The sequence below is a fragment of the Pteronotus mesoamericanus genome, unplaced genomic scaffold (assembly GCF_021234165.1).
Source record: "Pteronotus mesoamericanus isolate MK-2021 breed Mesoamerican mustached bat unplaced genomic scaffold, CSHL_Meso_final scaffold_533, whole genome shotgun sequence".
Classification (NCBI taxonomy): domain Eukaryota; kingdom Metazoa; phylum Chordata; class Mammalia; order Chiroptera; family Mormoopidae; genus Pteronotus; species Pteronotus mesoamericanus.
In genome coordinates, this window is record NW_026555320.1 from 174687 (window position 1) to 186928 (window position 12242).

General features: G+C 51.1%; 1 protein-coding gene across 2 annotated transcripts; it reads right to left on the reverse strand.

Annotated features, from left to right (window-relative positions):
* Nucleotides 1–7668: 7668 nt before the first annotated feature.
* On the reverse strand, nucleotides 7669–11721 carry CCK (cholecystokinin). Of its 2 annotated transcripts, none has more exons than XM_054594545.1 (2): nucleotides 11508–11721; nucleotides 7669–8025 (listed from the first exon to the last, which is right to left on the reverse strand). In XM_054594545.1, exons 1-2 carry the CDS (start codon nucleotides 11719–11721, stop codon nucleotides 7892–7894), a joined length of 348 nt encoding a protein of 115 aa, XP_054450520.1. In that variant the 3' UTR covers nucleotides 7669–7891. The 2 variants fall into 2 exon arrangements, with proteins under 2 accessions (XP_054450520.1, XP_054450519.1); XM_054594544.1 differs by having other exon boundaries at nucleotides 7669–8028.
* Nucleotides 11722–12242: the final 521 nt, after the last annotated feature.

Consider the following 12242-nt stretch of genomic DNA (forward strand, 5'->3'; position numbering starts at 1 on the left):
ACCACATTGGCATTCTGCGTGCATTTTTAAAATCTTTTTCATTGATAATAACCTTATATTAGACTTCAAAGTATTCAGCTCTTTGGGGGAAATTAAAAAAAAAAAAAAGCCATGTCATTTTTTTACATACTGTTTTATCTACCCTTTTAAACATAATACAAGATCAGAGCCACCTTCCCAATCAGAACCCTGAGCTCTTCCCTGCTTTTCAGCGCTGCATGTTATTCCACCGTGTGCATGCACTCGCTATGACCAGTGTGGACCAGTATCCATCCCATAGCCAAGCATTGAGTTAATTCTGATCTTTGGCTATCACCGCACAGTGATGAAAAAACCTTGCATATGTGTAGCTTTCCACATATGTGAGCACGTCTGTGTGAATAATTCCTCGACAGATACTACCAGCTTGGCCTCTGTAGCATTAAGAGACTTTTAAAAACCAAACACAGTGGAGGATCACCAAACAGAGAATTGTGAGAAAGGGATAAAATAAAACTTCTGCCACGTTAATATTTTGAAGCGGTGAAATCGCGCAAGCAAACAGTGGGTGGTCACAGCATGGATTTTAGAGCAGGTGTTACCATTTAATAGTGATGGGACCTTGGGCAAGCCGCTTCTTTGAGTCCTCCAATTTTTAAGCTGTAAAATGGGCACAGTAATATGGAGGGCTAATTAGTTGAGTAAATAGACTTGGACCATCTGCAATGTGCCAGGGGATCTGATGACACGCGTGAGAGACTTCTCTCGTGGAGCGTACAGTTCATAGCAGCAATGACACCAAACGTGGAAACATGGCACAATGAGCTACGCAGAAAAAATAGGGTTGTATGAGGGACTGGGTGGCCAGTTTGGGCAGTCAGGGAAGGCCTCTCCAAGGAGATGGCATTTGGGTCAACCACGTGAGATGTGGCGCAAGAGCAATGGGGCAGAGCGCGGCTGGCGCCAATGCGCAAAAGTAGGAAAGCGCTTGGTGCATCTGAGGAGCAGAGAGGAGGCCCTGTGGCTGGGCGCTGGCAGAGATTAGTTCCGGCCAGGGGGCCGTGCGCAGAGCGGGATCCACGCTCCTCTCCTCCCCCGCAGCCATGTGTTCAAATGGGGGTGTCACAAGCTGGCGGAGCCTCCATCATCCTGGGTCTCCGAGGAAGTGCGTGGACCAGGCTCCCTGCCAACCCGCATTTGAAATGGCGATGTGAAGGAGAAACAAACAGTTGCTGTGAAGCTCATGATAGTCCCGGGTGGAGAAGCCCCGGGGGGCAGCCCAGGTGTGCGTGTTTTAGCAAGTCCCTTGGCTCACCCTGGTGGGAACCACAGTGCCAGGCCAGGCAGAGCACAGGGGGCAGCCTGCCATGGAGGGTGGGCTCCTCTCCCTGTTTCAGGGGCTCAGAAGGGCAGACAGCTGCAGCCCGCCTGGCTTGAAGGGGAGAGAGAGCGGGTGGATTTATCTGCCCAGCTGGGAGTAGGGGGGGTGGACCAAGGCTTTGAAGCAAGGTGACCCTGGGTCTGGGTTCAAGGACGGGCAGAATTTGCCAAGTGGGACCAAGCAGAGGGAAAGAGTATGGAGGAGGAATGGTAAAGAGAACCTAGAATGCACTCCTAAGCTCGTCCTTAGAGTAGAATGGTAAGTGACAAATAATAGAAGGGACAATAGAGTTAGAAAACGGACCATTCTGCAACCCTGAAACTAACTTATTTTGACCATAGATGCCAAATCCACTGGGTGAGAATTTGTTAGGTAGCAGGACATTTGCACGTGGGTCTTCCCAGAGGATGTGTGTGAATTTTCAAAGGTCGGGGGAGGTAACTTCCCATTGGAGAAACCTGCCGTGTACCACCTGTAACATGACCCCAGTGGGGCAAGCTGATGCCAGGTGCCTCCTCCTGTGGGAGCCACTGAGAAGGACATCGCCTCTGTGCTGCTCTGCCAGCAATGCAAAACCTGAATCCTGAGGTTGACAAATTGACAAACCCAAACTGAGGGGACATTTTATAAAACAATGCACCCGTTCGCTTTCCATGCCAATGTTATGAAGGACCAAGAACAGTTCTAGAATAAAGGCAGACAGATAATGCAATTCACGATCCTTAATTTGGCGAAGATGCTATTAAAGGCCAGTAGGGGAGGGCAATCACAAAAATTTGAATGTTGAGGTTATTTTAAAATACATTACTTTTAAGTTGCCAGAATGCGGTTGTTGTACTGTGGCTATGTAAGAGCCTGTTCTATTTCCTAGGAGATGCCAGCGAAAGGATTAAGGTAAAGGAACGTGACATCAGACTGTAAGTCACTTTCAGATGTTTCTGGAACAAAGCAAGTAAGAACTTTTTTTTAAAAGGAAGATTGTGTGAAAAGAAACCTTCAGAATGTGGGAGCACCCTAATGCTGTACATTTGGTAAACTATAAAAGGCAATGCATCCATTTGCCCCATGGCCAAGGCAGGAGAATGCTTGAAGTGATTTGGTTTCTCCTCCCTGCCGGTTACTGAAGTTCTTCATTTATACCCAAGCCCTGCCCTTCCCCGCGGGGCTCCACCAGAGGGCGCCAGAGACCGAGGGGAAGTTGTCAAAGAGGCTGTTGGTGGGACCAGGAAGCAAGGGCGTCAAATTCTTGGGTTTTAATTTTGATGAAAGAAAAAGCTGAGTATATGTTTCTCTATTAGACCAAAAACTAGACTTTGGGTGGTGAGCCCGTAATAAACTAAACATATATCAAGTTATAATGTACACCTGAAATTTATATAATGTTATTGCTAACCAGCATTACCTCAATAAATTTAAAAATTTTTTACCCTAAAAATATAAAATGGGGATGAAACCTACCAAACCCACGTGTTTTCCTTTGTATTGATTGCTCCCTCTCTGGCCTGTCCGGCCCGAAGAGCTTCTCCAAGCTGACAGGTGAAGGAGGGAGTTGGAGGGGGTTCTTACTCACCCCTGGTATAGGAACCTTCACCTTCCCTGTCCCTGGGCTGAATGCAGGGTCTTGGAAGAAGCTGCAGGTGGGTCTGGGGATCCAAGGACAAATGACCTAGTTTCACATGGCGGGGAGGGGCTGGCGGAGAAAGCAGAGATGTTCCAGAACTCCATGCTAGCACCTAACCCCCAAAACAGGGCAGAGAGAGTAAAAATGGCGACGAGTGTCCAGCCCCAGACAGATGCGGGACTCACTTCCAGACGTTGCTTAGGAGCAGAGGACACAGGTGTGCCCTGGGGCCTTTCTAACACGACAGAGAAAGTGGACACGTGCCTTCCCCACTGCTCGCATGAGTGCGGGCACCTGGGAAGACGTTGGCAGGAATGGAAGGTTATTCTGAATTATCTTAATTGCCTGGGAGCTCATCATAGGGATTAAGTTGAGATTTAGAAAAATAAAAAATGGATTTTTTGCACATTTGGGCTCATGGCTAGGAAGTATCGTGTCCCGGGAGGATACATTTTCTGTAGCCAGTAGAGGGCACTTGCAGGCAGCGGAAAACCTGAAGGAACCCGCCCTGAGGATCCAAGCCTAAAATCAGTGAGGCTGGCTTTTCCCTGGAAAGCAGTTCCGGCAGGCGGCCGTGCCTCACCGAGACATTGAGGGCCGTCGCTAGCATGGACCAAGTCCACCAGGTGAACTTGATGAAGGCTTTCCAGGCCAGGCGGCAGCACTGGCTTGGGGTGTCAATGAAGAAACTGAGCATAAAGCGAAGAGGAGACAACGGAAAGCAAAACGTAGTTTACAAGACAGATTCTTTACTAAGGTGTTCCCATCTTTGCAAATCAATCCACATCCCTTTGAATGCTTCTTCCTTGCAAAAATAATTTTTACTCTTTGCTTTTTCTAGAGACATGTGAAGGTGAGTTATCAGGCCACTTTACTCACACACTGGGGCTGCCTGTCCCGAGCTCCGCGTGGCCAGGGCACACCGCCGGAGTCCAGGCGTGGAGGAGGTTTCTGCTCAGCGGCACTCAGCCACTCACCCTGCCGAATGCCCAAGGCTTAGACCCGCCCTGCTCTAAGTCCCAAAAGAACTTAAAACCAGGGAGGGGAAGGGGGTCCTTTAGCTTAGACCCCTGGCCCAGAGGCTCAGCAGGGCCTGGGAGCAAGACAGGACCCTGGGGCCCCCGAGAGCAGGAGGGACAGAATTCAGAAGGGTCTGCGAGGGCCGGGTGGCTGCAGCACTGGCGGATGGTTGGCTCAGGTGATTCACAAGTGCCAGGCCGAAGTTCAGGGATATCTTTTCAGAGGAGAAAACACAGAGACGTGCATCCTCCTAAACCCTTAGTCCTGCCTGGGCCCCCTTTTGGTCACCTGTGAAAATATAGCAGTGGCAACACGCAGCCCCCAACTCTCCTGGTTGCCTGGCTTCCAGCCGGCAGTGGCCTCTGCCATCCTTGAGCCACTCGCCTGTGAATGGAGAAGCAATGGCATTGTGCACTCAGCTGTTCCCAATAGTGGGCTTGAATTCAGCAGAAGCTATGGAAGTGACTCAGCAAAGAAATGAGCTGCCTGACTCAGGAGCTGGTGGGAAGGTACCTCCGCCCCCGTGAGGTGATACCCAGGCTCTGGGCCCCCTCTGAGGCTGCCCTGGCAAGACTGGAGTCCTGACCAGCATGACTACACAGGCTCAGAAAGGGCGGCTTAGCCGCTGCCAACAGCCAAGCAAGCCCCCGCAGCTTTGCAGACCAGTCGAGGGGCGTGTCTCAGTTTTCAGTGGAGGAAGGGAGGGTTGGTTTGTTTTAAATCAATCTGTCATGAGCCAATATTTTTATAAAATACAGTAGCTATGAATTACAGGAAAAAATGAAATTAAAAGAAATACAAAAATCATGGGGCTGGGGACAAGAAGCGTAATGAATACTCATCTCCACCAGCAGAGGTGGCTTCCTCAGGGAGCCAAAGAGGCAAAAATGGTAGATACTGTGGGTGGCTACACAAGTGGCAAGCTTTAGTGATCATCAAAATCATTTGGGGAGAAGAGTGAAAAATTTGGAGATAAGGAAGAAAAATACCTGTGACCTTTGGACCCTAATATGACCACCTTGAAAAATAAATAAACGTAATGTAACCAGAGGACCTTTATACTTGACGTGGGTCGTAGTCCTTTTCTGCATTCCTACACCGTCCTCGTGCTCATTAAATAACTGCTCAGCAGTTGACCAACTAGAGGTCCACTCATCTCTTTAGCAGCCTCCTCACTGTGAAGCAGTGAGATTGTTTCCAAATCTTTGATCTTCTGAGTAAATGCAACAAAACCACCAACACTCTTCCCTTCTTTGAGATCACTCTATTTCTGGATTTTAACTGTAGAAAAAGGGGGGCTGGCTGTGTATGGGGAGGTATTTTAAAGTATACTGTCACTCTCCACGGATGGTATGCATGCTGTTAGCCGTGCGCGTGCGCGTTTGCGCGCGCGTGTACGTGTGCACGCATACACGTGCATGGCCTCTTCTCCAATTGCTCACCCTTAAGTCCATCTTGCAAAGACATGGAAGTGTCACTGAGCCTGCTTTACCTCTCTGCTTCTCCAAACAAATGGTTTAATTAAACTGCTTCTAAAACCAGTCTGTAACCTAATAGCAGGGAATCCAGGAATATTTTCCCGTTCCTAATTGATTAATTAATTAAACAAATAATTCTTTAGTACTATGTAGGAGTTGAGTGCTGCAGTAGGGGTTGGGAATATAGCAATAAACAAAGCAGACAAAAATCCACGCCCAGCAGAGCCGACATCCTAGTGGGTGAGACAGAACCGATAATCAATAGCTAAACCGTGTCATTCTAAGTGATGACAAGCATGAGAAGAAAAGCAAAGCAAGGAAAAGGGTAGAGAGCAGTGGAGGAGCTTCTTTAGACAGGATGATTAGAACGGAGCAGGTAATGTTGGGGCGGAATGAACTGAGAGGTCCAGTCGTGCTTCTTGGAGGGAGAGGAAGCCAGGCAGAGAGAATAGCAGGTGCAAAGGCCCTGAGGTGGGAGTGAGTTTTGTGTTTTCAAGGAAGGCGATGAGGCCGGAGTATAATGAGGGAGGGAGGAGTGGTGGTAAGAGGAAAGGTCAGGGAGCTGGGAGTGACGCTGAGCCTGTGGGGGCGGGGGTCTGCCCCGTGAGAGCCTTGGGGACAGTGGAGACGCTGGGGCAGGCGCTCCCTCATCTGCTAACCCTGGTGCTGGCTCTCCGAGAGAACACAACTCAGAGCAGGAGGCAGGCACCAGCGGATCCGTTAAATAAATCCTCTCAGAACCCAGGGCCCAGAGGAAATTAGCGAGGCAATATTTTTTTCCTCTTTTGGCTTGACTTCCAATTTAATTATCTTCAGGACCAGCAATAATTTGAAGACGCTGACCCAAAAATTCCAATACATGCTAATGCGGCTCCATCTCAAGCTGGACATCTAGCTAAGTGCTCGTGATTCTTTCCTCTTGTTTCTTCAAACCCGAGACAAGGGAGGCAGTGGTGATTTTTGTGTTGTTGTCTGTTAAAAGACTTTTTCTCCCACCCTCCTTTCCTTTTACCTGTGAACCTAAACCTGAGCACAAAGATGCCGTTGGGTACAGTAGGCCGGGGCGCATTGCATGAAGATCCCTTTGCTCTGGAGGAGAGATGTGTTACAGTCAGGGTTCGGTAAAGCAAATCTTGGGAAAGTGAATTCTGTCCACCCTCTGGCTACTGGCCATGTTGAGACTTGAGCAGTCACCGGCCGGGGCAAGCCAGGCATTTTAAACCCGAGGTTGAGAGGGATCAGCCAGGGCAGGGACCACCAGGCAACTTGTTTATGTCTCTGCCTGGCAAGGGGCTCAGTCCCGAGAGGGCTACAGGTTCCATCACTAAGTCACTGCGTGGTGAGGCAAGTTTATTATCTATAAAATGGGAATGGGGGTAGGGGAAGCATGTGTGTTGAGCTAGAAGGATAGCTGTTGGTTTGGGGCATTTTTTTTTTCAAATTATAAATTCCAGTGGATCCACAAAAAGGAACTTTAGCTCTTTTAGAAACTTAGCCGTGTAGAGCAGCCTGAGCTGGCAGAGCCAAGAGTGCAAATAGCCAGATCAGGGGGAGAAAGAGTGGCCTGCGGTGGGGGGGCGGGGGGGGGCAGGTCCTACAAGCCGGAGGGATTCACAGGGGCGGCTGGCAAAGTGGGGCATAGGGGTGTGGAGGAGGTGAGCCAGGCGAGGGGTGGGGGAGGGAAGAGAGGAGGGAGGAAAGGGAAGTCTCTGCTTTCCGCAGGCTCCGTTCAAGTTCAAGCACAGCTCGCAGTACTACTGCGGGGCTTGTTCAGCTTCCTTGCAGAAGACTGACATGACCCCCGAGAAAGGGCCCAGGACAAGCCATGGTAAACGTCCCCATTTCTGGTCCCTGTGTCAGCAAGTGGCATAGAGATCAGAGTGGGACAGCCTGAATTCAGTGGTGGCCTTGAGATTGGGTTAAGGATCAGGTCTCCGGGCTCCCTTCCGCCGCTGCCCAGTACGCTCCATCAGGTCCCCTCCAAGCCACCACACACGCGCATGCTCGCGCATGCTCGCTCATGTGGCTCTGCCTCAAGCTGCCCCTATGGGCTTTCCCCGGGCGGATGGGTGCTCCCTCCAAGTAGGGCAGGTTGTCTTTTTCTCGCACTGGCACCCTCTGCCCTCAGGAGACATGGGGACACAGGTGCGGAACGAAATCACTTTAATAGCATAGCAACACTTTAGGACCAGGGGTCACAGATGAGGGGAACGTGTGTCTTCCATTCATACAACTCTGCTGAGGTGCATGGCTGCGCCAGGCAATCTTACAGATTTTTCACATTGAGAACTTAATAAATAGACACTGAACATGTCAGACTTCAGAGACAATAAGTTATGAGTGTGATTGTGTTGTTTTTCTGCCCCTGGGGAGTCAGGAGGGTGCTTCCCGCGGTCCTGACGGGGCGGCGCCCTAGGAGGCGTACTCATACTCCTCGGCGCTGCGCCGGCCAAAGTCCATCCAGCCCATGTAGTCCCGGTCGCCTGTGTTGTATCTGGGGTCCCGGTTCTGCGTGTTCTTGATCAGGGACATTCGGCCGGAAGGAGCTGCTAGGGGCAGAGAGGAAGGAAACACGGCCAGTTATAACTAGAACATCACTAGTTTGGTTTGTAAAGGAGAGCAATGAAACGAGCCAGGCAGTGTGCACGGTACACCTTCTTTAAGGCATCACGGAGCTACCAAGACAGTGAGATCGCTGGCCCGGAATCCAGGAGAAGAGAAGGGCCCACGTCTGTGTAACTGGACTGAGGGCAGGATTTGCTCGTTGTCCATCTGGCTCTGGATCTGTAGGGATTCGGTGGATTCGTGGACCTCAGCCTTTCCCAGCCAGGACCCGCCTCAGTTTTCCCCACGAGGGGTGTTTCCCCTCTGATACGCGGCCCTCAGCAGAAGCCAACCAAGGACTTTCCAGTCCTTACCCATTTCTATCATTCACCCCTTACCGTCCCTGAGCACACCTGACTCTTGTTAAGCTAATACGATGATAATATTTTGATGTTGGAATGGTTTAAAAAGAAAAAAAAGGAATCAAGTCCTACGGTTAGATAACTACTGTTTAAAAATTATTAATTTGAAAGCTACATACTTTTAAAAAAGTGATATTAAGAAAAAGGCCCACTGTCAGATTCAAACCTCGGCACGTCAGTAACATCCAAAGGCGGGTGGGCAGAGAGGTAATAAAGAGGCAATTTAATGCAGCCATTTTCACCAAAATGCAATAACTGAAACTGAAATGGGCCCTTTGAGATGGGAGTTAAGTTCTTAGGAACAGGATGATTCTCATTGCGTCTCCGTGTAAAATGGCATTGAGTGAGCAGGGACGCAAGGAAGTGGTTTCTTCAGAAGCATGTGACACACTCCTAGCCCAGAGACCGCAGACGGTGGCCTTCTGGGTAGGAAATCAGGATAAAGCTTCTCTTGGGCAAATGAAGGGGCAAGGAAAGTCCCTCAGGGACCTCAATGGGCAAAGCCTAGGAGGCTTCATGGGGAGAGGGAGGAAGGACCACTCAGTGGTTCCCGTTGTAGGGGGCCACGGTGTCCCCACTGTTTGTCACACTGGCACAAGGCTGCCCTCGCCAGCGCCTGTCCACGGGCCACGCAGAGTCAGACTATGGCGTGTTTATCGATAAAGGGCACGGCAGAGGCGGGGACCCTGAGACAATCAGATAAAGCGAGCTGCACTAAAAACCAGCTGCAACGATCCGCAGCCACGTCCCCAGCCTTAACCCCAAACTCTTCCCACCTGGAACTAAGAATCAACCCAGCGCAGTCCAGCCCTGTGCCGATACCTCTGGCCTGTGCCAGAGAAGAGCAGCCCCTGCTGTTTCATTGCCCAGCCCTTTCAGGTGACCCATTCGTCATAATATTCAGCAAAGCTTGCAGACCCTGCTATCTGCCCGCAGTCCCACAGAACTACGTAGGACCCATCCTCCTGCTGGCGGACGACAAATGCGCCCGCCCAGGGCGGGGCGCAGCACCAAGTTCCTGCTCGCGGAAGGACTCGCCAGCTCTGCCGCAGGCCCGAGACTCCCGGGTTGGTGAGAGCGCGGTGCTCGGCCGCGGAAGCCGCATGTGTTACACATCAGTGTCCCCAGTCCGAGAGGTGCAGCCTCTAGGCTGCGCGCTCATTTAGAAGCCCAGCTGCCATGCTGACGAAATGAAGATAACAGGACTTAAAATGAAGATAGCAGGACTGTTGTGAGGATGAAGGGAGACAGGGTGACAGATGGAGCGTGGGGGCTTTGCCGGGCATGGGCAGGGGTAACCTCGTCACCCCGCCCCTCCTCCTCCCCAGGGAACTGCTTCTCCTCAAATCATTGAAAGTTCTGCAAACAATTGCTTCTGCCAAACTCTTGAGCACTGCCCAGGGAGCGCCTGATATCATATAGAATCTTTAAGCATAATATATACTACAGTTGGGTGAAAAAAAAATTGGATATGATCTCAAAATATGTCAGTCAAAGAAACCGTATAGTATTTATGTGGGTAAATCTTTATTCGCGGTTCATATTTGTCCCATAGAGGAGTATGATTGCAGCTAAGATGTGTGGTATAAAGCCACTGTTGTGTCAGTTCTAGGGAAACAGTCTGGTGACTAACTTCCCTCCCAGAAGTGTTTCTTGCAGACCTCACCTGCAGGTGGGGAGGAGGGTCCAGATGAATGAAAAGCCAAGGATATTTCAGCTTGGCCTGGCTGAAATCCAACCCACATCCAAGGACAGATATTTAAATAACTTTCAACAGACAATCACTAGGAACCTCAAAAGTCTTCGGGCTTTCTCTTCTGATTGGTAATTTCCACTTCTTTCAGTGTAGTGAGCAGGGGAGTAAAACAGACGATGGTAGTTGGGACGATTTCCCAAAGAGAGAAAGGAATATAACAAATCATCTTCTGTTCTTTCCCTCTGAAACCACCGTGCTCAGCTCCCTGGGAAACCACAGGAGGCTCCGGAGAGGTGTGCCCTGCATTCCCTCCTGGTCTAACCAAGCCCAGAGCCGCGGTGCAGATGCAGACCCTGGGCACCCGGAGGGTCAAGGGAGCCTCGTGGAAAGAAGCACACCTCCAGCCCCTCCCAGCAGCGCTGGCTGTGGTTGTGTTGTCCAGCTGTGTGGGTCCAGGGCAGCACACTGCCCCCTGAGCAGGGTGTCCGCCCACTGTGTCACTGGGGACGATGTGGACAGAAAAAACCTGCCCCAGTCCCAGCCACGACTCCGTAGGACCCTAGAGATGGACGAGTCTCCCTCCAAAAAACACCAAGAGTGGAACCCTAGCCTCCTCTGCTCTTTACAGATGAGCCAGTTGGGCCCAGGAAGGGGACAGGGCTGTCCGTAAGCCTCTCAGCTAGTGCGCTGCTGGACCACCCTATTCCTAGAGAAAGACTTCGATCCCGCTGCAGTTGGGAGCATCTCTCCAAGAGCAAACTCACAAACAGCGAGCTCCTTGGGTAATTATGTTAAATCCCTGCCAACCCCAAACTGCTATTGATTCTTTCCTCCTCTTACAGACTTTTGTGAAAACCGACACATCGTCACTTCTTTTTAAACTGTTGCAGTCAGTACACAAGCATTCTCAGCATTGATCGCTTCCTGCTGGAGGGCTCCCAAGCCTCAGTGTCCAGGCGGCTCCTGCATCTTTTGCGTTTACAGGACTATTTAGTGCATCTGTGAGCCCTTTTTGAGTCAGTAATTTGTTCAGGGATTATCTTTTAATGTCTCCATAATATGGTGTAGCACTTTAACGGCAACACCATGCCAAAATTTAGTTTACAGAAAACTTTTGAAAAGGGTTTCCCTTACTAATAAGCACATCCTCCACATTCTCTCTCAGTTTGCTACAAAGAACGTCCAGGAAACTGCACTGCCGGGTGCAGTAGAACTCAAGAGAAAAAGTAAAAAACCTTTCCGCTTAAAGTGTCACCTGTGTTTCCTCCCGAGGGTTTACCCACCTCCATCAGCCAGACGCTAGATAGTCAGGATTGGGAGCCCCGCGCAGGGGCAGAAGCGAGGGATGGGGACGCGGCATCGGTACCTTTCCGAGCAGGCTGGATGTATCTGGCCAGCAGCGCGCCCAGGTGCGCTCGGGGCTCGCCGTCCAGCCTCTGCACTGCCCGCAGCTGCCTCCGGGGCGCCTCCTCGTCCCGCCGTGTCCCAGGGCCCTCGGGCTCCGCCGGGGGCACGGGCTGCGCCAGGGCGCCAGCCGCCAGGGCCGCCATCAGCACGCACAGGCACACGCCGCTGTTCATGGCTGCGGAGAGAGAAGGGGGGCTGCTGTGAATGAAAAGGTGAGGTAGCTGTACCCTCTCGCGGAAGGTCGGGGCACCCGGCTACGGAGCAGGGGCCTCCGCCCAATCCCGCGGGGCTCCAGCCCGGCCAGGCGGGTGCAAATGCCAGGGACGGCCAAGCGCAGACCGGAGCCCGCGGGCCACAGGACGCGCGTCCGGGACGCGCCCCACTCGTATTTTGGTTGAACCACACCCCGTGCCTGGGGACGGACAGAGAGACCCTGTCTTCTGCCACGTTTAGCAGCAGGAATGTCTTCTACTTTCCTTTAATTTGATGAAGTGTTCGTAGAGCATCTCTCTCCTAACTGCCAAAGAAACAGATTAAAGACGCCGTGGAAATTTCCTAAAGGGAAGCCTGGGTGGGAGAAATGAGACCCTTGCAGAAATATAGCACCTTCCCAGATAGCTAAGACTCTTTCGATAGGGAAATAAATAATGAGGAAGGGAAGAGAAGCACCGTTTAAGATGTGGGAGCAATAAAT